Below are 27,478 nucleotides of genomic sequence, written 5' to 3' on the forward strand. Positions count from 1 at the left end.
GTTGAAGGCAAATGTCCAAAAGGAAAGAGTATTAGCTTTTGAACAAGAGGGAGATGGTGCATTGAGATATCAAGGTAGATTGTGTGTACCTATGGTAGATGGACTCAAAGAAAAAATTATGGATGAAGCTCATAGCTACAGATATTCCATTCATCCAGGTTCCACAAAGATGTACCATGACTTGAGAGAAGTTTATTGGTGGAATGACATGAAGAAGGACATTGCAGAGTTTGTGGCTAAGTGTCCAAATTGCCAGCAAGTGAAAGTTGAGCACCAAAGGCCCGGCGGTTTAGGTCAGAGGATAGAGCTTCCGGAATGGAAGTGGGAGATGATCAATATGGATTTCATCACAGGTTTTCCAAGGTCGCGCAGACAGCATGATTCCAGTTGGGTGATTGTCGACCAAATGACAAAGTCAACGCATTTTCTACCGGTAAAGACTACCTATTCAGCAAAAAATTATGCCAAGTTGTATATTCAAGAGATAGTGAGACTTCATGGAGTTCCAATCTCCATTATTTCAGATAGAGGTGCACAGTTCTGGAAATCTTTTCAGAAGGGCTTGGGTTCCAAGGTGAACTTAAGTACTGCCTTTCATCCTCAGACTGATGGGCAAGCAGAGCGTACTATTCAAACTTTAGATGATATGTTGAGGGCTTGTGTGATCAATTTCAAAGGCAATTGGGATGATCACCTACCTCTCATTGAGTTTGCCCACAATAACAGTTATCACTCTAGCATCCAGATGGCTCCTTATGAAGCTCTTTATGGGAGAAGATGTAGATCTCCTATTGGATGGTTTGAAGTTGGTGAAGCACAGTTGATAGGACCAGATTTAGTTCACCAATCTATGGAGAAGGTGAAAGTGATTCAAGAGAGGTTGAAAACGGCACAGAGTCGCTAGAAATCCTACACTGATGTTAGGAGAAGGGCGTTAGAGTTTGAGGTCGATGATTGGGTATATTTGAAGGTTTCAAAATGAAGAGGGTTATGAGGTTTGGTAAGAAGGGGAAACTTAGTCCCCGATATATTGGACCTTACCGCATAGCCAAGAGAATTGGCAATTTTGCTTATGAGTTGGAGTTACCACAGGAACTGGGAGCGGTTCATCCAGTATTTCACATCTCCATGTTGAGGAAGTGCATAAGCGATCCTTCATTGATCCTACCGACTGAAAGTATTAAGATCAAGGATAACTTATCTTATGAGGAGGTTCTTGTTCAGATTCTAGATTATCAAGTTCGTAGGTTGAGAACGAAGGATGTAGCCTCAGTCAAGGTCCTTTGGAGGAACCAATTTGTTGAGCAAACCACTTGGGAAGCCGAAGAGGACATGAATAAGAGATATCCACACCTCTTTGAATCCAGAGGAAATGCGGATTAAGGTATTAATTGCCTTCTTAGTGCTCTTTAAATTATAATGAGCATGTTGTGATTGTTGTTATGTTTGCTTAGTTGCTTGTTGGGTGTTTGAATTATTGTTGCACCCTTAGCTTTGTAAGAGTAACCTCATTCGAGGATGAATGTTCCCAAGGGGGAGATATTGTAACATCCGACAATTTGAAATAGCTATGAAGAGGCTTGGAATTTGAAAATTTTCATTTTTGGAAAGGATTTGAAATTTTGGAATTTGGCTAAGTGTGGAAATCAATGAGTTTTTGGCCAACTTTGAGCAGTCATAACTTCTAGCTCAGTATGAGTTAGAAGTAGTTCCAGTTATGGTTGTGAAGCTTGTGGAATGATCTTTCCAACGCCACCGAGTTTTCTTGATTCCGAGTTCGTATGAGCTAGTTATGCCTTTTAGAAGTTGGGCAGTTGGCAGGGAAATCTGTCCGGGAAATTTAGGGCATTTTGGTCTTTTTCCCTAGCCATTTCTTTTGGGATTATATGGTGTGTTAGGCTGATTTTGGATCATTTTTATTCCATTTTAAAGAGAGAAATATAAGGTTCTTGAGAATGAAGAAGAGAAGAAGAAGAGAAGAAGGAGAAGAAGAAGAGAAGAAGAGGAGATCAACAAGTTTCCGTCGTGGAAATTGTCGGGGGTGATCCCTATCAAGATATGTGAGTTCTTAGTGTGGGTTGATCCTTTCCCCCACACACCAAGCTCATTGTTATTGAAGTTGTTAGTTGTTGTTGATGTTGTTAGTTCTGTTGTTGAAGTTTATGGTTGGTTGTGAGACATGATTGGGTTGTGTATTTGAGTTGTAATCTACGGTATGTTGAGGGATTGATGATCCTTAGTGTTTGGGGTTAGATCCATTGAAGTAAGGATGGTTTAGAATTGAAGAAAAAGGGGAGAAAAGTCGAGTTTCTGGGCAAGGGGGTTGGCGCGTCGCGCCTGCCAGCGCGCCCTAAAAGGGGCTCTGAGGTTTTCCCCTTGGGGCGCCGCGCCTCTCAGAGCGCCAGCAGGTGACCTCTGACTTTCGAGGGCTGGCGCTCCGATACTTGCAGAGCGCCAAGGACGCCATGTTCCCTCTTTCTTTCCATGCTTTCTCATGCATGTTCCTAGGTGTTATACCTATGTTCCCTAGTTGTTTCCAACACCCCAAAGTGTTTCTAAACATCCCGAGCTCATCCAAATACGTGTGATCATATACCTTGAATCCATAGTTCAATTCAAGGCAAATTAGTATCAAGTTAAAGAGAAGTTAGAGTCAAGTCAAGCCATGTTAAAAAGTAAGTTCAAGCAAGTCCTCCAAGCTTTTCAAGAGTCTTCATTGAACGTTTTAACTTCATTTTTAGACTCAAGTTTCAAGTCAAGCAAAGAGCTTAGAGTTTCAAGCTAAGTAAAGAGTCTCAAGACTCAAGTTAAGTCAAGAGTGTAAGTTGAGTTCATTTCTCAAAAGCTATTAGGGAACTATGTATTCCCAAAAAAGTTTCTAAATGTTTTTACATTTGAGTAAAAAAGGGACTATGATTTCCAAAAGAGCCTTTGGGCTAGTTTTCAAGAAAAAGGAACATTGTTTCCAAGTGAGCCTTTGGGCTAGATTTTGAGTAATTATCTCATTTAAAGAAAGATGTGTTTAAAACACTTATGAGTCAAAAGCATTTTGGGAGTAGTATCGAGCACCGATTTGGGGACGCGAGTTCATATTAAACTCAACACTCCATAAGAACCATGTAGCCAACATGGGAGTTAACGGGTCATACTTTTTAGATGAACCCGTAAAGTTAAGCTAGTGGATCCACTTAGTAAAGTTAGCTTCCTATATCAAGACCAGGTATAGGATGGTCCTCAGGCAACGTGAGGTAAAACGTTGTATCATTAGCTTCATATATCACGGCAAGATATAGGATAGTCCTCGGGCAACGTGAGGTAAAACGTTGTATCACCACTCATATTCATAGTGGTGGTTTGTCGGTTAGAGAAGCTGCCACAGTAGAAAGAGTATGGTTCCTCGAGGGTTCTGCTTAGTATGGATGGGGGTATGGGACTTCATTCATACATTGCACAAGTAGACCTTGAGAGGAAGCATGGTATTTTCATGATATTATAAATATGATTTTTACGTCATGTTTTAAGAGTTTTACAAGCTTTATATATTGCATGTGTCTTATTGCTTTATATATTGAGTTCAGTTATTCATGAGTTGAACAGAGCCAAGGTAAGTGTTCTCTTGTACTCCTTTCAAGCTTAAGTTGTGGTTTAGCTTTCTAGCTCGCATACTCGTACATTCAATGTACTGATGCCAGTTGGCCTGCATCTTATGACGATGCAGACACAGGTACCCCGGATCAGCATCCTGCTCGTCGTTGATCCAGCTAAGCACTCCAGAGTCAGTAGTGAGCCTCCTTGTTTTCCGGAGGACTCAATTATTTTGTGTTCTTATTTCTGTTATATTAGGGTGTTGCAGGGTTTGTCCCAACATCCATCTTAGTATGTAGAGGCTTCATAGACAGTCAATCAGTTAGTATTGAGTCTCTCATCTATGTATATATGTAAATATTCTATTTTGAGACTCGAGCTGCCTTTTGGCATGTTATGCATCAGTTGGTTGTTTATAACCTTTCATTGCATTGAGTTGTACTGTTGAGTTAAGTTTCGCTGAGTTAAGAAAGCCAGACCAAGGGTTCGCCTGGGGCCAGCAATGGTCTCCTGGTGCCGATCCCGCCCAGGGTGTAGGCTCGGGGCGTGACAATTACATGGTTTGAATAGGTTGTTTCTTTTTACCTGAAAATGTAAGCTCAAAGCATCATTAAAGTCTGCATCCTTAAGTGAAATACAGTACTTGGGATAATATGTAAATAGGAGTTTGGTATTGGCTAGGTTGCCTTCAACTACACCAAGATTTCCTTCTCTGGCATTCATGAATCTTTCATCTGAAAGGTTGATGATAATAGGGCACTTGATCCCTTCTTTAAAAGTTGATTTAACTGAAATTGGATTCCTCCTAAATGGACATAATTTATTTATTTTCTTTTTCTTTCAGGAATTTTTCTGAGGATCTGTTCGATTATTGGTTTAGTTAAAAGATTTAATTTATGTTTTCCTGTAGTTTGGGTAATTTCTATTACCTTTTCCATCTCTTGATATTCATGATAGGAAATTTAATCTCTTGCAAACATTCTTTGCATTTTGTTGAATATATTATCTGCAGTTTTGAGATTAAGTTGTAATCCTTGGATTTTCTTTAATAATTCTTCATCGAATGTTGCTTTTAGGGCATAACCCCTTTTGATCTTCTTCAATTTCTATATTTTGTATTGAATTATCCGTTTCTTTTTGTATTTATTAATTCATTTAGTCAGATTCTTCTAAGCTGGTTGAATATTCTTCATATAATTTTTCATAGAATTCATTACTTTTTATTGATGTTACCGATTTCAAATCTGAATCAATTTCTAGTCTATTAATTTTTGAAATTTTTACTCTTTTTTTATTCGTAACTTATGTTTTCCTGTAGCTTGGGTAATTTCTATTACTTCTTCCATCTCTTGATATTCATGATAGGAAATTTAATTTCTTGCAAACATTCTTTGCATTTTGTTGAATATATTATCTGCAGTTTTGAGATTAAGTTGTAATCCTTGGATTTTCTTTAATAATACTCCATCGAATGTTGCTTTTAGGGCATAACCCCTTTGATCTTCTTCAATTTCTATATTTTGTATTGAATTATCCGTTTCTTTTTGTATTTCTTGATTCATTTAGTCTGATTCTTCTAAGCTGGTTGAATATTATTCATATAATTTTTCATAGAATTCATCACTTTTTATTGATGTTACCGATTTCAAATCTGAATCAATTTCTAGTCTATCAATTTTTGATATTTTTACTCTTTTTTTGTTACATTCGTAACTTTTGTGTCCTTCTTCGCCACAGTTGTAGCATTTACATTTATCTTTTGTTTTCTGAAAATTATTTTTCTTTTTACAATACCGTTTTTTAGGTACATAGTCCTTTTTTGAAATATTTTTCCTTTTGATTAAGCCTTTCTTGTGCTTCTTTCGTCTTTTATAGGACTTATCGTTGCATCCCCATTGTGTTGCAGCATTTGTATCTAGGCAATAAATTTGGGTATTGATTCTTTTGGCATTTCTTTGTATGTTATGTGTCATACATAGTTGTCCAAGTCTATTGTTTAGGAAAATATTCTTTGTTCAAGAGTATCTCCTTCCATGTTTTCTTTTTCATATTCTTCTCTAAAATATTTTGCCCAAAAGCCTGGTAATTTTTGAAAATATTTTTCAAGGTATGGCAACATTTTTTTACTGCTATCAAATATCTTATAATAATATTTTTTGAATTCACAAGTGTATTCTTGAATATAACTCATTTTGCAAATTTGCAATTTTTCTAATTGTTCTTTTGCTATTATTCTTAATTTTTCTCTATTTTGTGATGCACTTCCTTCACCAACTAGGAATTCGTTTCCTACGAACTGTATAAGGGCTCTTATCCCTTCTTGAATGGATTTTTTGAATCATTCTATGGTATGATTTTTGATGATTCCTTTCGCATCATCTGACAGTCCGGTATGTCAATTGCTTACTTTACCGGTAAAAGTATTTATCGCAATGATATATTTTTCCTCGTCGGTGAAATTTATTCATTTTCCTAATAGAAAGAAAAGAAATATGTTTTGTGCCCATATATCTAAATCTAGTTCTGGTTCTCTTTACAGTTTAGGTCTAGAAATTGGGTTGTTCCTACATCTCATGTTGAGAGTCTATTTGGCATATATTTAGATTTATTGCTATTATAATATTGATTCATGAAGTCTTTACCTTTTTTTGCTTTTGGTATGAAATTTCTTTCGAAATTTTTTGGTTGTAAATTTTCTTCTTTTAGGGTGTTTGATCCTTCCCTATATCAAATTTCCCATGGGGTCCTCCTATATCTCCCTTGTTTGTTAGAACTTTTAATTTTTGATCTGAAAGATCAAGGTCTTCTAAAGCATAAACTAGTTCGTCTAATTCATTCATTTTTATGTTCATGATTTTCTTCCTTTTTGATTTGTTCTAATTCGATTTTTTCTTTCAAAGTTTCTTTACTAAATTGTTCTAGTTCTTTATTTTTGTGTTTTTTCAAAAATTCTTGAATAAGTTTCTCATCAAGACTATCTTTATTATATGAGTTCTTATTAGCAAATTTATCTGTTAAGAGTTCATTTATGTATTTTTGACTTACTCTTTTGTCAAATTTTTCTATTTTCTCTATTAGATTTGTAATTTTTCCAGGCATATTTTCTTTGATAGAATTAAGCTTCGTCAAGCAAGTTCAGAGCTAGAGTATATTATATATGTATTCGATCGAACTCATTAATAATTTTGATTCAAATCTTGTATTTTTATAATTCAGTAATTTAAAAATACTAAAATTCAGACTTCTGGCTCCGCATCTGTTATCACAGACTTGTCTATTGAAGTTAATGAAAAGGGATGAAATGGTTGTTTTGTATAAGAAAATTTCCCAATCACCATTAAGTATTGAAATAAATAAATAAATAATAATAATAATAATAATAATGAATAAAAATAATTTTAAAAAAAGATAACATTGACATGATCAATTGTGATTTAATAGAAAATGGGTCTTGCATTTGAGATTATATCTTGTGTTACTTTTTCTTATATAATTGATTCTCTCCTAACTTATATAATATTAGCTACGTACGTGGGAAAATAAAAAATCATATTAATTTTATACATAAATAATTTACCTTGAATCAATTATCTAATGTGATATAACTTATACAAAATTTAATACATGCATAACTACCTCCAAATCAACTACCAAACAAACGAGTAAGGTCCCCTACAGTTCTGAACAAGTGCATGGTCCAGCTATGTACACACCATGGTTATTGAATAATTCTATTTATTATTTTCAATAAATATTGTGAATTGTGAAAGAAGGACGGCCTGTGTAATTTATAAACTTTTCACTACTCCGAGCAAAGGGTCCAGGTCCAAAGACACACGGCTCAAACCTGAGATTCATGTGATTAGAGGTGATAAAATCAGTCTATGATAGCATGACATGTTCAACCTATTTAAGTTTAAGTTGATTATTGACTAATCATAAATTTAATTTCTCGTGCTCCTTATGTAATTTCAAACTTCATTCACGATTTATTTGACATTTAAGTTCAATATATATTAAATGATTTCAATTCTTTTTCCCATAGCTTAATCAAGCTCCATTCGTCATGAGACTAAGATTTGTATAATTCGATCGAAGTTTAATTGATTCATTAATTCATATAATATATTTCTTATAACTTATCACTTCTCGTACGTAAAAAAACAGGAATTAGGTTTACTTTTTTCAAAAATTCTAAGTTTGCCCTGTCTTGAGTTTTTGAACATTATAGGGTAAAAAATGATAATTTCTTGCACCAAAATCATCATTTTAAATTTTTAATGAGTTATATCCAACTTTTTGGAAGTTGATATAAGCAAATCAATGATTCCTTTTAGGTTAAATTAGTTATCTACTTTTAACACTTCCTTTTTAGCCAAATAAACCTTAAAAGTGGAATTTAGGTAAGCTCAGTTTAGTAGGATCTGAAATCTAAAAAATAAGAAGTAATTAAAATAACGTAACAATTAAAGTTGACAAAATCTAGATATAACACTTATTCAATGTGATATATAAGTTTTATTTACGGATCAAGCTTGATAATCATTATGATCAATAAACTTATTTATCGCACTAAATAAATGTGTTATATGAGGAAAATGTGCAATATAAATTCTATTTACGGATCATGCTTAATAATCGTTATAATCAAAGAACTTATTTATCGGACTGAATAAATGCGTTATTTGAGGAAAATAATATAGTCAACACCCAAAGTTTTTTAGTTTTTTTTTTTTTGTAATTTAGGTTTATTCCTCTATTATTTTATTAATTGTTTATTCTTTGAAATTCTAAAATATTGCTTTGAGAAAAAAGGAAATATTTTAAGTAAATAATCATTTCCACGCACTTTTTTTTTCTTCAATTTTTAGAAAAATATCTTTCAAGTGAAGTTCATGTGTCCCAACTCCTAAACCATCACACTTGTTATATCCAATATTCCATTTTTTAAAAATAGATAATATCATTTAATTTGACTTAAAAAGATCAAAAAATAAATCTAAATATCTACTTATTAAGATAAATAAAAACTTTTAAACTTACCTCTATAACATTTCATTAGAACAGACTAAAAAGAAATTATCACATGAAATAAGAGAATTACTCGGTAAACCATCTTGAATATTGAAATTGTGAATTCGAGTAACTAACGGAGAAAATAACGGTGCCACATGGGACAACAAAGTAAGGAGAGTAGGAAATTTCCAATTTTCAAATACTGTTAAATAAGTTTATATAAATAATCGTTAGATTTTTCATAAACCATATCCAATTATTTGGTCCCTACAACATTTTGCTTCTTCTTAACCCAAAAAAAAAAGAAGCTATTTTGTTCAATTATACAAAAAATTTATTATTGATTCAACAATATTTCTCTCAAATCATTTGAAAAAATGTTTTTACCCAGTCCATCGAGTTCACCATTACTAAGATCAAACAACAATGACGGATTTTTTCTCTTTCGATCAACTAATCGTTACAGTCTTCGTGAAACGATTAGGTTTATGCGAAGAGCTAGCAATCGAAGGGCATTAATGATGCATGAACCGTCTGAGCAAATTGATGATCGGCAGAGTAATTGGGCTTATTCAAAACCTGTTGTGGTTATCGATCTATTGTGGAATTTCATGTACATAATTGCTGCTATGGTGGTTTTGGTGTTGAGTAAAAATGAAAACCCGGAAATGCCTTTAGGGGTTTGGATTATTGGGTATTCTTTGCTTTGTATGGTTCATGTTGTTAGTGTTTATTTGGAGTTTCGGAGAAGAGGGTATGGGCAATCGCTGTTCACCGGAGAGGGGGTTTTGAGGCCTACTGTAGATTCGAGTTATATTACTTTGGCTGATTTAACCCCGGATAGAACAAGGTATATATTCTCAAAGAATTTGGAATTACAACTTAAGTTTTTCAATATACACTGAATTTCGCGCATATCTTGTGTTCATATTGAGGAATCCATTGAATAGTAAATAAGAAATAAACAAAGTAGTCTATTGGTTTTCTGATAGAAATAGAACTTGTTGAAGCTTTGGGCACATATAATCGTTTTTTAAACGATGAACTTTAAATTCTGAATCTGCCTCTGTGTAGTTTTTATATTTGAATTACTCTTGGCTTTGGTTCAATAGCACTTGGTGAGCCAAGTAGAGAAGGGTAGAGGGAATGGCCCATCTGCCTCTGTGTAGTTTTATATATGAATTGCTCTTGGCTTTGGTTCAATAGCACTTGGTGAGCCAAGTAGAGAAGGGTAGAGGGAACGACCCATTATCTACCGAGTTTCAAAGCTGGAAACAACAGATTTTTCATGAATAGTAATCTATTTTTGTTACATTTGGAAGCGAAAGTGAAGTTCTTTACCCTACAATGTTGCTTGTTTCTATTATGTCTTTTTATCCCCTCGTAGTTGGTCGGATTGTTTATGTGCGTTAAGTTGAGAAACAACCTCTCTACCTCCACGAGATAGTAGTAAGGTATGTGTACATTCTACCCTCTCCAGACCCCACTAGTGGGATTTCATTGGGTATGTTGTTGTTGTTGTTGTAAGCTGAGAAACTGCAATGATTTTAATTATGCAATGCTGGTCTGTATAACATTTTTGTTTTCGGAAAAAAAATGGTACAGTTATGTGACAAAGTTAATGGATTCTGCAAATACAATGATATCATTATTCTGGTGGATCATTGGATTTTATTGGGTATGTACTGGTGGGCAGCGAATGGTGGATGAATCCCCTCAATTGTACTGGTATGCATGGAAAACTTTCTTTATCTAAACAAAAAGTATGACCTTTATTTTCAGTTTATTTCCCAAATCAAAGCTGTCATCTTTAATAACTTAATCTGAATGCAGGCTTTGCATTGTTTTCTTGGCTTTTGATGTATTCTTTGTGATCTTCTTATTTGTGCTGGCTTGTGCTATTGGTCTCGGAATTTGCTGTTGCTTTCCATGTATTATTGCTGTTCTATACATTGTAGCTGATAAGGTAATGGTCTCATGATTTTTCTAGTTTCTTTATAACTTTATTTTTGTATCCTTTTCTCTGTGAGTAATTCTTTCTTGGGGAATCTATATTTGGAGCTAGTACTCTGCCATATAGGTACGATAAGATGATTGATAATCTTATGTAATTAGCTTGTTGTGGTTCGATCCACTGGAGTGTTGACCCTTATGAGTGCAATGTGAAAGTGCTCTGCCTGTCCACCTGTTTATCTGAGATGTGAATTTAATGACATTTCTTATTCAGTCTGTAGATTGATTGCGTTTTATGATTCCCTTAACGCATTCAAGAGCTACTGGGATGAAGCAGAAGAAATAGTCATGCAATAAAGTAAGGTTTGCGTGAGTAACCTATGTAATTAGACTAGGTTAATGTCGTGAAATGTAGAATTGACCTGTTCCTGCTATTGATAAGTTTAAGATGAGGCTTCTTTAAGATGAATTGGGCTGCTCACAACAGCTGATTACGTTGTTGATACATTCAAGCTGCCATTGGTAGACTGGAAACTTAGAATTCAATGTTTCCTTTAGGAGTATTAAAGAACTAGTCGATATACTTTCATTTCCCTGAAGATATATGTTTTCCGTTCTCTGAAAGGAGATCCTCGGGATGCTCTTTTCAGAAGAAAATGGAATGAACATTTTAGTTAACCAAGATAATTGGCAACTCAACGAAGTGCTTGGTCTTCATTCTTAGTGTCAATAGTGGCAGACTGTCATTATGTCGGGTAATTAGGTTGATGTAGAATCACAGAACAAGATCAATCTACTCTATTCCAAGAACATGAGTGGGCTCCGAATTTCAGCAGCTCATTCAGTAGAAGGTATTCTCTGTTTGTAAACACACGTGTTAATTGATGATTGACATCAGGTCAGGGTTTCTCCTATTGAATTCTCTTCACAAGCAAACATATATGGAAATCGTGGATCAAGGAATTTCCTTTTTTCACATACTATAACTATAGTAATGTTTGTGCGACATTTTTTTAAATGATTCTTTCAATATTTTCCACAGAAAGGAGCAGCCATAGAAGATGTTGAAAAACTGTCAAAGTACATATTCCAACGCAATGATTGTACTGAGAAGAAATGTACTAGTGAGAACCAAGGAACATTTGCTGGATTCATGACCCTGTGTGGGGGAGATGCACCAACAGATGAACACAGAGTTTCCGTACATGATTCTGTACGTAGACTTGTTTTTCTTTTTCCTTATCTTTTTTTGTGTTATTTTCTTCTGGCAAAATGTGCTTATATCACGTCCATATATCGTGAATAGGAATGTTCCATATGTCTGTCTACTTACGATGATGGAGATGAACTTCGAGAACTTCCCTGTGGTCACCTTTTTCACTGTCCTTGTATTGACAAATGGCTATATATGAGCGCGACCTGCCCTCTTTGCAAACGCAACATCTTTGGGGCTAGCAGTTGCTGTGGAGGAGTTTAGGAGAGTGTCATCGACAAGACTGCAGGTGTTCGTTGCAAGTTTCTACATTGTGGCTATGTACATACAACTCTTTATAGCATATGTTTAGACACACATGCTTCTGCGGATAAATACACATATATTTCTCTAGGCTTCTTTCATTTGTCTCACTGGATTCATATTTATATTTATTCTTTTATTCTATTTGTTGTAATAAGGATCTAAGATTTTTTTTATCTTCCAGTGTAGCAAGAAAAGCCAGATATTGTGTATTTAATAAAGTGGTATAATGTGTATAAATCTAGTGCACAGATCTACTCTGAGGCTTGAAGTTATTAGTACCTGTTTGAAATTTCATTGGAAATTCTCATGAGGTGTGTCGATGACATTGTCCTTCAAATATTTTATCAGTGAGAGTTTATTTTTTGGGAATTTAACAAACTTTTCTAGTACTCCCTCTTTCCCTAATTATTTGTCTAATTTTTCTGTTTTACTTGTCCATTTTGACAAATTAAGAAAGGACAATTATTTTTATCTATTATAGTTTATACTCTCAATTAATTAATTAATTTTGAAAATTGTAGAACTTCTTGAAAATCTTAAAATTTTAATCAATTCACTTCATAAATTAGTAGGAGTAAAATGGTAAACTCAGTATGTCAATCATTATTTCTTACTAGATGTGTCAATTCAAAAGTGGACAATTAATTAAGAACCAAACGAATATAAAATTAGAAGCAAAAATTTTCTTGATTTCACACACAAAAGGGAAGGATGTAATAAAACTGTCCTTATTTACCATTTTTAAGGAGTGTAAAAAAGAAAGTGGACTATTAATACTTCCTCCGTCCTATTTTATATGGCACTTTTCGGATTTTGAAATTCAAACAAGTTTAACTTTGATCGTAAATTTTTCATAGATTTTTTAAACATTTTGAATTATCAATTGTTATGACTTATAGTACTTTTTACGTAGTTTACAAATATATAAATTTCATTTCAAGAAAATTGAAGATTTCATGCGCAAATTTTCGGTCAAACTTAAATTGTTTGACTCTCGAAAAACGAAAAGTGCCACATAAATTGGGACAAAGGGAGTATGAGGCAGCGAGAGTACTAATTATTGTCTTGAATTTCTAAAAAGGACAATTATTTTGAAATAAATTTCTTTTGCTAAAACAGACATTTATTTTGGGACGGAGAAATGGTTAGTAGCACTCAGAGCCACATTTACTTCAGGGGTGTAGACTGACACACTTTCATCGGAAAATTCATTGTGTAGCAAAGGTAAAAATATTCTTTTATGTATATATATTACATATTGACTTTTACACGATTTTATTTCTTTATATTTTGACGCCCCTTAATTGAAATTCTGATTTCACCACTAATAGCGCTACCAATTATGCATTGGTACGTCTTATTCTAGTGTAGATGTTCGTTCAATAAGCTAGACGATGCAATTACCTAGAGACATTGGAAGTTTAAAAATTTCACGACCCAAAAATGAACGTGATGGCACTCGTCTTATCCCACCAAGACAAGTCAGCCTAAGACTCAGCTATTATGATAAAATGCGGAAATTTATAATCAACCTAAAAATACCCCAAAACCTGGTTGTCACGTGCACAAACCTCTAATGTGTTATAACAAAATTGAAAGAAAATTCAAGTCTCAAATGACATTGTTGCTAGAATAGAACAAGATGATAATTAAAGAGAAAGAATGTCCGCTAAAATGACAAGCAACTACCTCACAAACCTCCACAAAAAGCCTCAGACAAGGAGAAGAGAAAATATCACAAAGGTCTGGGCAAGTAACCTACAAAAATGTAGAAGCAAGGGGTGAGTACCAAACCACACGGTACTCAGCAAGTAAACTCCTAAACACAAGCTAAGGAAATAGAATACGGGTACTCCTTACCACCCCAACCGAACCTCCACAACTACAACCTGCATAAAACCAGCCCAACCTAACAGTTCACAGTTTACAAAACCACCAGCTCAACAACAATTCTCTAACAATTACATATCCTCAACAACAAACTCAATATATATCAATCACAAGTTCCATAGTAAGACACTCACAAGATCAGCAACACACAAGATCAAGTTCACCAATGATAAAGATGTGCAATGCAATGAAATGAAATGTCAAGTATAATGATGCATGTTTGACCTAATGATACACACCTGATGTCTCACAATTCGGGACCCATGGGGAACATATATGTTCATGCATCCATCGCGGCGCGCGATACGTCCCTCGATATATAGTATCCATCGCGGCGCGCGATACGTCCCTCGATATATAGTATCCATCGCGGCGCGCGATACGTCCCTCGAAATATAGTATATGTCGCAGCGCGCGATACGTCCCTCGAAATGGTACATCCTCTTTAATTTCTGACTCTTTCTCAATTCACATAACACTTGTCACAATCATGTCTCAGAACAATGCAAATGACATGTTCACACAAATAATGAGAAGATGACCATTTTCATAATAATGCACAATTCACAACAACACAATGATTCAACAAGCCTTTCAAACCATTCTCAACACATCACACACCAACAATTAATCACATTGCCTTTTATTACCCCTTTTTCATAATTAGAATTAATCAATATGGACAAGTCAACCCATCACCAAGTCTCATTACCCCCAAACACATATTACAAGGAAATACACGAATTTCATACACTTAACAAGAGTTTAGAAATCCACTTGCCTCAAATAGTTGAACAATCACTCATCAACTTGAGACTTCCTATTTCGTTAAGCTTTCAAATCAATGCAATCTATTCAAGTACATAACCATAATAAGATTTTGAAACTAACAACACCCACATTACTATAGGTTTAGCCTAGACCCAAAAACTCACCAAAATCTATAATCAAGTTTCTAAGTTTCATGCCTAGGGTTAAGTCCTAATTTTTTTTCCAATATCATAATTCTAATGATCACATAATATCATACACCTGATATTTAATTACATATACCAATAGATCAAAACTTGAATCATAATATGATAATTAAAAATATAAAATTTAAACCTGACTGATATAGGAACAGTAACATACTGGAAAAATTGATTTTTGAGGACACCTTTTATTCCAACCAATGATTAAAATGGTTAGCCAATTAGTGAACTACAAGTTTGTCTTCCAGAACCCACTAATCTTTGGACATTATCAATTCCCACCTTTTATTTTTCCAACCCAATTGACAATCATACAATTTCTATCACCTTTTATGGGATCAAAATTACACAATAACTGACACCAAAATTTTATCAAATCTAAATCAGTATAACATATACGAAAATTGGATAATTGAGTTCTCAACTCAATTTCCTTTCCTTTCTCTTCCCCCTCACCTAATATTATAATAATAAGAATAATAAATAATTAAAAAGTAACCGCTTTGCCCAGGTAAATTTCTCTTTCGCTTTATTTTCGTTTTCTAAAATAAATTAAGTATTAAAAAGTGATAAATCCCTAACGTATTTTAATAAATAATGGGCCAAAAGGTATAGGATTTTTAAATAACTTATGGATTTAACCTATTAGTTACAAACTAAATTAATTATTTAAAATAAATATACCCGTCAATTAAATAATTGAGGTTAACGAATAGCTCTAAACTTCTCAAACCAACTTCACCGACTGACCAAAGTTAACTCAGGTAAGGGTAAAATGGTAATTTTATGAAATTTCCAAAAATGACCTTTCGGGTCATTACAAAAAAAGAGGCATTCAGGTGGATGTAGATACTTATCTATCTAGTACTTTGTGACTCGTAATGTGGAAAATCTTCGTAGCTCAATAAGGATTTGATTTCCCGCCTTAAAATATTCTCGTAATGCTACAGTAACTATCAATTTTGCCACATATATTATAACATTTGAAGCTTCCTAATAAATGGTGTATGATATTGAATTGTTTAGGCTTGTTGAAAAATGATCCAAATGTTTTTTTTACTCCAAACAACATACCTTAATTCCAATTTGTTACTCCTAATTTCCTGCTTTTAATGAAAATTAACGTACATAATGGTTTGTTTTCGTAACTTTTTAGGAAGCTTAATATTTTTAGCAAGGTAATACTTCCTCAGTCTACTTTTAATTGTCATAATTTTCTTTTTTAGAGTCAAACTATAAGAATTTTGATGAATATTTTACAATATATTTTTTCATCATATTAATATGCGAAAAATTTCAATTTATAGTACTTTTTGTATATTTTTTTAATATCTAATTTTTTTTGTTTAAAATATCGAATTGATGTAATCTAATTTAACTTTGAAAATTAATCAAATTGACTTTCGAAAAGAGTAACATGACAATTAAAAATGGGCGAAGTAATTTGTAGTCGTCGTTGATGTATATATACATATTGTATGACATATATATACAGTAATAATTAAGTGAATGGTAAGTGTATTATATACACCAGAGCAAAAATAATTTTTAGTGGCAATAAATATACACATTAATAAAGATTGCTAAAGCTTTTACCGACATTAGTTAATTGTCAATTGATCTAATGTTGTTATTGGCAGAGGCAGAGCTATGTGGAGGTTCGTGGGTTCGGACGAGCCCAGTAACTTTTTCGTAGATTTTGTATTTATATTAGAAAATTAAATTATATATATGTATATTAACTCGTGAACCCCTAACAAAACTGATTGATAGCTTAGTGGTAAGAAAAAGGATTGTGGAAATGTTTTTCACTCTAGCTTAGGAACTTTGTTTTGTTAAATAAATATACATATGTATATTAACTCATGGACTTTTTCTTTTCACTATCAACAAAAAGTTTCTCTTTTTTTTTTAAAGGAAATTTACGAGAGACATTTATAAAGAATGTTAATTAGCATTAAAAATATATTTAACAATAATTAAGTTATTATTATTAAATAATTACTGCTAAATATATAATCTCTTTTTTTGTGATATTCGCAATGATATTTGGTCTGAAATGATATTCGCAGTTTTCATTATTAAACAATAATATGTTTACAACATCAAATCAATTGTACAATATTTTATTCCCGACAAATCAATTACAATATGACCTCTATATATTTTGGTCAGTTTCGAAAACCTTATTGCCTTATACAGCTTTTTACAAATTTTATCCTACTTTCTTCGTTTTAAATTATTTGTTATATATTGATTTGACACTAAATTAAAAAAATAAAGAAGATTTTTTATTTTTATGCTCTTTTATTAAAGAATGTCAAATATATTAAAATATTTTATTTATTTATCTTAAATATATTACATGAAAATTAAAATTTAAAAGTTGCTAATAAAAAGAGATATTCTTTTTTAAAGAGACTAAAAAGAAAAATAGAGCCAACAAATTAAAACAGAGCAAGTACATTTTTTTCCCATTTCTCACTATCAAACGAGCAATGTGTTTTTTTTTTTTGTTGTTTATAAGATATTTATTCTATACTTATGTCGTTATTACTCTCTCTAGTCTCTGTCCCAAATTAAGTGTTATCTTAATGAATGAATTTTATCCTAAAATAAGTGTCACCTTACAAATTTAAGAAAACAATTATTACGTTTTTCCAACTATTTCTTTATACTCCATCTTTAATAAGGTGATTTTCGCTAAAATATCACTTATTTTAAGACAAGGAAATATTAAACTTTAGCCATAAAAGACGTGAAAAGTGTTAAAATCACAAATAAAACAAATAGTTCATAAATAGCAACCACAATTTTGATGTAACGTCAAAATCATCAAAAAATAAATTAGCACATAACCACAATCTCTCTAGATATTTTATTGTATGTATGAAAACATGACCACTAAGTTGCCTATCATGTTTAAATTCGATGATGAAAGGTTTTCAACATAAAATATTACGCCATATAATCTAATAATATATTATTATACAACATTAAAACACTTTGAAAATATCATGAATCATAACCTTGATTATTACTATCACTTATCGTACGATTATTTATATTGATTTAGCATTAACATGTATCAGAGGCCAGCTCGAACACGCCTTTAATTATTCCCTCTTCTAGGTCCATAAGCGATGGTAGATGATTTATTACCTCCTTATTTTTAGTTCATGGAGACGCGAAGTGTCAACCTTAGTATCAATTTACTTATTACTCCCTCCGTCTCATTTTATGTGAGGTAGTTTGACTCGACACGAAGTTTAAGAAAGAAATGAAGACGTTTAAAACATGTGATCCAAAATGAATGGTAGAAATTTATGTGGCTGTAAATCATTTCATTAAGGGTAAAATAAATATTTTATAGTTAAATTGTTACTTAATATATAAATGTGTCATTTTTTTTTGGACTGACTAAAAATAAAGTAAATCACATAAATCACATAAATTCTATCATTTTATTCAGACAAAAAAGAAGAAGAAAATTAACGGCTTAAATTGAGTGAAAATATCATTGTCAAGCCAGTTGTAATTTCACCAACAGCAAAAGTAGAACAAAAAAGACTAGACAGGTAGTGTCAGTTCTATGATAAGCAAGCTTGCAAATTTCATATATATATATAGGCTATATATATATAAAAATGATAATGCTTTAATATTTTTGTTGTTGTTAGGCTCCCCTACCCTTTTCTGATATTTTTCATCTTGGTCCCATTAAATTATATTATAAATGGGCTAGTTCAATGTATTTGGCCATATATTTTGAGTAAAAAATTGGACAATGTATATCATCATAAATCTTACCCAAAAATTAGTTGGGATTTTTGAAGCTATGTAGGATATGGATTTCTTAGTAGTAGGTATTGAAATTAAGGGTGTACAGGTTAAATCGTCAAGTCTAATTGAAGTAAGAAATTAAGTCAAGCAGATAAAAAAATTGACTTGTGGTTTGATTTGATTAATTTGGCATTGCAAAAAAAAGATCATTTTTTTATTTGATTTGGTATTAACAAGAGCAAATCAAATCAATTCCAAATCAAACCAACAATACAAATATAATTTTAAATTTTTAATGCACAAAATTTTTAAATTAAAATCTACTTTATAGTATTTGTTAAATTAATTTATAGTTTTCAAATTTTTTTGGTACTTTTAAATTATAATCTACTTTCTAGTGAAAAAACAAACCAAACTAACATAGTTGGAATTGGTACTTTTGAAGAAGTATGTAAATTAATAGGAGGCTTGTATGTCAATAAAATATAATTAAAAAATAAAGATCTCTCTCCAAAAATTTGAATGAGATAAGTTATTTATACAATTGAATTGTATTTGTATACGGTCCGTTGAAAGTTATGAGATTTGAGTATTATGATATCAATATTGCAATGTATTGATGTTGGGTTTATATAGTCATGAGCTTTTTCATCTTAATAGCTAGCCTTTAGAGTGCGATTTTTCTTGAATTGAAACTATAGTATCAGAGTCATCCACCGACCCTTCATGTCTATTGTGGCATGGATGGTAGCGCTAATACTACATAGTCGCCTTGGGCTAGCAGTGTCTAGCACGCAATCAGCCATAGGCATTTGAGTACCTGACTCAAAAATGACTATCAAAAAAAAGCTATCTACCTGTGATAGAGTGAAAGTTGTTTAGTGTGGAGTCGTCGAGGACGGCGAAAGCAAAGCATAGTGATTTATTTTGATCTATTATGAGGTATGAGACTTGAGTTCCACATCAATGTTGCAATATACTAATCGATATATACAGATATTAGGTTTATATTAGGCTCTCTCACCTTTATAACTATTTTTGGAGTGTGGTTCTTTCTAAGTTATACTATCAATTAGTGAAATATGTTATTAGTTAATGCTTTTTGACTTATCATTCTTATTTTTCTTTTTTTATTTGATGTCCAATATTCGAATCCGACTGATTCAAATTTATGCATTGTAGAGCCTATTTTGAGAGACGACACTTTAACAAGATATTTATACACAAAATTCAAACGTGAGATATCTGCTTAAAAGTAGACATATATTCTTCCCGGTCTTGTACTTTGGTCCTTCTACGTTCGAGTAGAAGTAGAGTGCAAACTATTTTCGATTTGATGAAATTCAAAAATTCTTGTACTTGTCTTAAAAATAATTTAATATTAATTAATAATTAATAGTTATTAAATAAAACGCACAAGAAAATTTATAAACAAGTCTTGCATAAATTATTAATTTAAAACTTAATTATCTAAAAGAACTAAACTTTTTATCTATAAACTTCAAATTTTAATTTGTATTGTCTTTAATTGCGTGAAAGTTTTTATATTTGATACGAGTTTAATCTTTTTTCACGTATCAAACAAATTATCATCACATCAAAACGCTAAAAAAAATATTGCGTAAAACAAAAAGAAATCACATTTAAAGCAATAATATTAGTGTGTAACAATGTACATTATCTTTAATTGTAAAACCAATTAATTTTAGCTTCACATGCAATTCTCAAGCTAAAATAGAATTTTCATTTTGCACCATATAGTACCAAAAATGTAAGGACTAAGGAGTAATAAGGTTTGATAACAACACTATAAATAATCAACTAATATGATATGGAAGGCCTGTTATAAATGGATTTGCTAGATGAACGGTTTTTTACTAGTCATATTAGTTAATTTATATTATTTTTATAATTTTCTACTTAGTTTCTTTTTTCCACGTGATGAATTTAGGCCATGCAGTCATACAAATATTAGCTGGAAAACACGTTAAATTGTTTGACTAGCAAAATGCTGACTTGGATACACGTTAAATTATTTTATTATTTTAAATTAATAATTAAATAAACAACAAAACCAATACTTTTCTATACAAACCTACTATATATTACTCTAACTAATATTAATATTCAATTTATTTATATGTAAGTTTGATGATAGCGTTATAACATTCTCTTTTGGCTTTATATAATTAAAAAATTTTCTATAGCTAGTGGTTTCAAGAGGACCATCAAACATCATTCATGGTTTCACACTAAGTAGACGTTTGGTCATGCGATATCATATCACGATATGGTATCGTGAGATGGAATCAGCGTTTGGACATGCGATTTTACGCTGATTCCATCTCATGATTCCATATCATGAGAGGTGATACCATATTCTCCAAAATCCATGATATGGAATTATATGGTGATTCCATATCATGATTTGAGATATTTTAATACAATAATTAATCCATGAGTTTATATTTTGTTAAAACAATCCCACGTTTATATCTACTAACCATTTGTTTCATATGTAAAATTTATAATCACATCATTACTTTTTAAATTTATTATTCTCACCGACATAAAATTTATTATTCTCACCAACATATAGTCACTTTAACTCACACCTCACGATTGTGAAACTTTTCAACATTCACTTGAAATAATTAACCGGCATGTTAAAATAGTTGTTGAGGCAATTAGCAAGATGACACCAACATTTATACAACATGACTGGTGTACATTCCAAAATTCGACATAATACTCGATTTTGGCCTTGGTTTAAGGTAAAATTTCAATCACATTAATAAATTTATTTTATTGCCTTAATAAGTGAACATTTATATTTTATGTGTAAGTTATTAGTATTTAGTTACATATTTCCTATCAACTTTGTTTAAAGAGATAATATTTATTTTATTACTTTGCATTGTCTTGGAAGCACTAATTTTATGTTGTTGATGTTGGTTTTCAAAACACAAAAGGATTTTTAGCTCCATACAAAGGACTACGCTATCATTTGCAAGATTACCGAGGAAGTGAAAGAGAGCCTCAAATGTCAAAGAACTATTTAATTATAGGCATTCATCTCTACGCAATGTGATTGAACGGACTTTTGGAGCTTGGAAAAATAAATTTAGAATACTGAAACACGGCATGAACCATTATGATATTGATACACAAGTGAAAATTGTCATAGCTTGTGCAGTGTTACATAATTATTTGCGAGAATACCAAAGTAGTGATGAAATATTTATGGTGTATGAACATGAAGATATAGTTGCGGAGGATATTGACCAACAAATGGCTCAAAGTAACAATGTTGGTTCGTCTTCTCGATCACATGATCGAGAAATGCAAGTTCAACGTGAGGAAATTGTCCGTACTATGTGGGAGGATTATATTAAAGACTAGTACACTACAATTTATGTTCAATTTTTTTTATTAAATTAAAGTTAGATGAAACAATTGCTTAAGTGGAGAACAAATAACTTTGTAATAATTTATTATGCGATTTTATAATTTTTTGTTTATTTGATAAGATTGAATAAACAATTGGGGCTATTTTAATAGTTTTAGAACTTATGTGATTTTTATGTTTATGAGAAAATATACAACACAAAAATTTCATATTGCATGTCCAAACAAACCCTCAATTTCATCTCATGATTCCATATCATAATACCATATCATGATACCATATCGCATGGCCAAACGAGCCCTAATTGAATTGAAAAGTGCACCAAAGAAAGAATATAAAACCAACATTATTTATGAATTTATAAAATTTAAAGGGTAATAGTAGTCAACTTAGGTTTCAAAGTCTAACTCACCCAAAAAGCTATCACGGTCGAGAATTGCTCGAGCCTTTTAAAAGAGTTCAAGAATCTCGTCTTGATACAATGTGGGATCATTCTTATCAACATCTCCTCTCATGCATGAATCCAAATATTTTTTATTCGAAATTTCATTGTCTGATCTCGAGTGTGATATTCAAAGACCGAAAGTATGTTCACAACTTGATTCCCATACACTTCAAGGGCCGATTCTACACTAGATTCTCAATGGATCAAATATCATATTAAACTACATCTTACATTTAACTCACACTTCAAAAGCGAATTTTAAAAAAAAGTTGTTAAAACTTTATAAGGAATCTGAAAATCGCATCCCAATTAATCCACCGTGGAATCATTTTCATCACGAACAATAGCAAGTAGGACAAATTAATAATTCAGCAAACAGAAAGGCTACAAAAATATATTCTAGTGTGTGAACTATTAGTCTAATACATTACACATATGTTTATTAATTATTAGCTAAACATGTTGATAATTGGTAAACATGTTGACCAACCAACTTTAGTATAGAAAAATGAATTTAAAAAAATAATTGGTCATTTTTCAGACATATGTGTAAGATAGTGATCTGTTAATAATGATCAATTATTACAAAGATTTTGGTGGTTATAAGTGTTAATTGAATACTCCTATAACTAAATATTAGATGTTTAATTAGAATTAAAAGGATAATGTATCTGCTTAGTATTGCTTGTTAATACTAGAAAAATAATAATAGAAGAACTAGTAATAAAGAAGTTTCTTGACAGTTGATTAATTTATTCAACAAGACTTGAATATTCTAGATAGCATAATTAATAACAAAATTGGAAAAGTAGAGAAAAGAAAAGAAAAAAAGTCAACCAAGAAGAATACTTGTTTGGGTTTAAAGAAATATTCTATTAAAAGCTAATCCATGGACATTTCAAAAGTTGATTATGCTTTGAAAGTTATGACTATGACAACAAATTAAAGAGAAAAAAGTCCTAAATTTACAACTAAATAAGGCACGAGCTTGCCATCATGATTTACAATTACTCATTTAAATAAAGATTGATATAAAATTGAAATTGTGTTTCAATATATAATTTGAATTTGCACTTATCTTGCCTATTTTCTATAACAATAAATAGAGAAATTACATGGTCTGTCAATAATTATCTTTTATTATTGTTTTATCTCCTTTATTTATTTAAATTCATGACTCAAACATGAAATAATAAATTTCCTTCTCTTATTTAATTAATAGAAACAATTGTTAATCACATTATTAGTTTGAGCCTAAGGCCCTAAACTATACATTTTATGTGTAATACAATTATTTGATCAGGGGCATTGTACGTCTATGATGCATCACATGTTAATGGATACATCACTCGAAAAGGAAAAAATATAATTATTGCTACAAAAAGGGAAAAAATATATATGATAACAATATTAAGTCAAAAGAAACATCAGTTGTTACTTGTTGCTAGTGGAAGGTGATTGGTTCTTTGTGGAATTAATCAAAGTACACGATGGTTGGTTCGGACACCAAGATCATTAAAATAAATTGTTACAACAACTAATTAAGTATATTAAACTTTTTAAAAATTAATTAAATTGTGCACTTTTAGTTCATTTACTCGTAAATATTCATAACTGTCTAATCATTCCTCTACTTAATTATTTATAGAATAACATGTTAATTTATATTGTTACCCTATATTTTAATAATATTATATATTTTTAAGTAGTCAAAATATAAGATACTTTCTCATTAACAGACCAAAATATATATTTTAATTAATTAAAAAGTAAACATACTAAATCATATATCATAGGAATTATTAATAACTTTAGGGATATATATATATATATCGCAGAAATGAGGATGTCGAGGTGAATGTGTGGGCAATCTTCTATTGTTTATTGTGCTTAGACAATCACAATATTTTATTGTTCTTGATCTTTTAATTTCTTGTAAGATCTACACGGTTCGTTTGTTAAAAACATATTTCTATATTTAATAACTTTTAAAATATTTATTTTATTATTTTTAAATTTAATGCAATGTCAGTAGGTATTCATATAATCTAAAAATTATGTTAGCTAATTTTGACCCTGCCGATACGTATATAGATGTTTTCCTTGTTTATATCCCGCAAAATCCGACGATCAGAACAAACAAAAAGTACGCGTCAATTTTTCTCTCTATATATACGCCAATTATACCTCCACCTCTCCAAAATTGTCTTCTTCCCTCTCTATATCCTCCATTGATGATCTCAAATCAAACTATTTTCTCCTAAAAAACTATCAAATTCTCAAAATGGGTTCATCTTTATCCCTTTTCTTGAATCCACGTGGTTCCGTCGCTGTACCGCCGGCGAATCCCGGTTTGGGTGACTTGCCGGAGAGTTGTGTAGCTTCAGTTATGGTGTATTTAAATCCGTCGGAGATCTGTAGTCTTGCAATGCTTAATCGTGGTTTTAGGGCTGCTTCTTCTGCTGATTTTGTTTGGGAATCGAAATTGCCGATAAATTATGAATTGCTTATTGATAGGGTTTTTGGTGGGGTTGATGATTTTTCTAACAAGTTGTGCAAAAGGGATATTTATGCTAGGCTTTGTCGACCTAGTTATTTTGATGGTGGCTCAAAGGTAAAATCTTTATCATTTTTTATATTCAGGGGGGAGCTAGAAGCCCCTATAGATTTTGTTCAAATAGTGTATTTGTGTTTATAAATTCATTAAATCTGTACAAAAATTAAATTTAGGTGAATTGGGGTTGTTGAGGATAAGCTTTTTGTGATTAAATATTCTGTATAAATTGTTCTGATGGGTTTTTATTGATTGGGATCTATGCAGAAGGTTTGGTTAGATAAGGGTACAGGAAGGGTTTGTCTATCAATCTCTGCAAATGGATTGGCGATAACAGGCATTGACGATAGGAGATATTGGAGTCGTATTGAAACAGACGAATCAAGGTGGGGTTAAAAATTGTTTTTACTTTTGGTATCAAGTTATAGTAGAATGTATATTTGTATGTGTGTGTTTATTGATCTGTGTGTTTTTAGATCGGCTGATCGAATCCAATTCTTCAGGCATTTTTGATGAATCCTCCTGTAAAAAGGTTCCTTTTTACAATTCTTCGGGGTGGCCCAGATGGTTTGGCTTGGGACTTCCACAATGGAGGTCTCAAGTTTGAAACCCCTTGCTTGCGACAGCAGAGGGTTGGCCTTCTGGGTCGAGCTCATCTCATGGGGCTTGCTAGTGTGGTTTACCTCTCATGTGTGGTTTGCGAGTTATTGCACATGAGTGGGGTTTACCTGTTCATCAAAACAAAAGAGGTGCCTTTTTACATCGTAGTCGACTGTATGAATCGAGGTTGTTTAGTTTGGTCTTCTATGTCTCCTTGTTGCCTCTGGCAGGGAGATTTTATGAATATTAGATAACTCTTGCCTGTTTCCCGCTTATTTGAAATTGAAACATGAGTAGTAAAGTGATTCTTTCTATGCATTTCAGGTACTCGTACCTTAATTCAATTAGCAATTTCTCATTCTGCCTTCTTGCTATAGTAAAAATTTAGTGGAATAGCTTTGGAGAATTGTTTTGAGAGTTTTGGTACTTGAGAAGTAATCTGAACTATTTGACACATCAGTAGACATATTGATTGGTAGATATGTGTTTTAGATGCATAAAGTGCTTTGGTGTGGTTGATATCAGTTCCTATAAGTGAGAACAACTTATTTGCTTGAAAAGAGAAATGTTCAAGTTTTACTTACTTCTGCTGATTGCGTGTCCTCATGATTTGCCTAGCAGTTATCAATCGGAACTCTCTTCATAGTATGACATCTTATGACCAGTAAATTAGTCAAGAATATGCCTTTCGCTTAGCCTCCAAAGAGAGTTTAAAGAACTGATCTCTGTTGTTTGAAAAATTGCCTTCTGGTGGTGGCTTTTCGAGTATGACATAATTGCATTATGTTTTAGATTTACTGCTATCTGTTGTACACATTAAAACATTCTAAATCTTAAGACATACCAATACTTAAGGATTTCTTTAATTTCCTTCTCTGCAGATTCCAGTCCATTGCGTATCTCCAACAGATATGGTGGGTTGAAGTGGGTGGAGAGGTTGATTTCCCATTCCCAGCAGGGTCCTATAGCATTTTCTACAGGCTGCAAGTAGGACGTTCCTCTCGGAGATTTGGACGGCGAATTTGCAACTCCGAGCATGTTCACGGATGGGATAAAAAGCCAGTGCAGTTCCAGCTCTCAACATCTGATGGTCAGCAAGCTACAACCCAGTGTTACATGAAAGAACCTGGAAAATGGAAATATCACCATGTAGGAGACTTTACAGTTACAGGGTCTGCAGCAAATATGAAAGTTAAGTTCTCCATGACCCAAATCGATTGCACCCACACCAAAGGTGGACTTTGTGTAGATTCTGTGTTAATATGCCCAAGCGAGTTTACAGAGAGGTTAAAGCGTTTTTAGTTTGCTTGTAGGTCTCTTTAGGAAAGAGTTTATAAAATAGTTAAGAGGTAGCAAGTATCCATCCATAGTTCTGGAGAAGTTGGTAAGGAACGGTGATCAGATCTATACTAGATCGAGTCAATGTGTGTGTACGTGTATGGCGGGCTTTTTAAATCCCAACGACACGTTGTAATAGGTATCATAGAGCTTTATCTTTGAAGTTGACGACACCCCCTTCACGCAAAGTGGTTGTTGTACTGAGTTCTTAGTGTATGTTAAATGAAATTACTTTGTTCATGTGTACTTTGAAGTTTGATCTTAACAAGCGAATGGAAGCAATATTCTTTCGGTTTGATTGAAATTGGATTCTTTTTCCTGCATTGAATGATATCTGTGACTTCGTCTTTTGCTTGTAATTGGATTGGAAGCCACTGGCGATGCCTTCTTGCCCGTGTAATTGGCCTTGCCT

General features: G+C 32.2%; 4 protein-coding genes across 4 annotated transcripts in view; all 4 read left to right on the top strand.

The window, feature by feature from the left end:
- Nucleotides 1–5,764, top strand: part of LOC125820432 (uncharacterized) — a 430,223-nt gene extending 424,459 nt beyond the window's left edge. The window contains exon 8 of the mRNA XM_049499869.1: nucleotides 5,755–5,764. The gene's annotated coding sequence lies outside the window, so the exon portion shown is untranslated. The remainder of the gene's footprint in view (nucleotides 1–5,754) is intronic.
- LOC125820431 (SPX domain-containing membrane protein At4g22990-like) overlaps nucleotides 1–27,478 on the top strand; it is a 174,150-nt gene that overhangs the window by 116,451 nt on the left and 30,221 nt on the right. The gene's annotated exons all lie outside the window — the stretch shown is intronic.
- LOC125820446 (E3 ubiquitin-protein ligase At1g63170-like) lies at nucleotides 8,864–12,321 on the top strand. The gene is made up of 5 exons (XM_049499881.1): nucleotides 8,864–9,451; nucleotides 10,207–10,329; nucleotides 10,435–10,567; nucleotides 11,597–11,767; nucleotides 11,861–12,321. Exons 1-5 carry the CDS (start codon nucleotides 8,979–8,981, stop codon nucleotides 12,029–12,031), a joined length of 1,071 nt encoding a protein of 356 aa, XP_049355838.1. The 5' UTR covers nucleotides 8,864–8,978; the 3' UTR covers nucleotides 12,032–12,321.
- Nucleotides 24,796–27,370, top strand: LOC125820453 (F-box protein PP2-A13-like). The gene is made up of 3 exons (XM_049499890.1): nucleotides 24,796–25,188; nucleotides 25,396–25,514; nucleotides 26,610–27,370. The coding sequence occupies exons 1-3, from the start codon at nucleotides 24,859–24,861 to the stop codon at nucleotides 27,028–27,030; spliced, it is 870 nt and encodes a 289-aa protein (XP_049355847.1). The 5' UTR covers nucleotides 24,796–24,858; the 3' UTR covers nucleotides 27,031–27,370.

This window comes from Solanum verrucosum, unplaced genomic scaffold, assembly GCF_900185275.1.
Source record: "Solanum verrucosum unplaced genomic scaffold, falcon-dt-bn FXZP01000229.1, whole genome shotgun sequence".
In the NCBI taxonomy this organism is placed as follows: domain Eukaryota; kingdom Viridiplantae; phylum Streptophyta; class Magnoliopsida; order Solanales; family Solanaceae; genus Solanum; species Solanum verrucosum.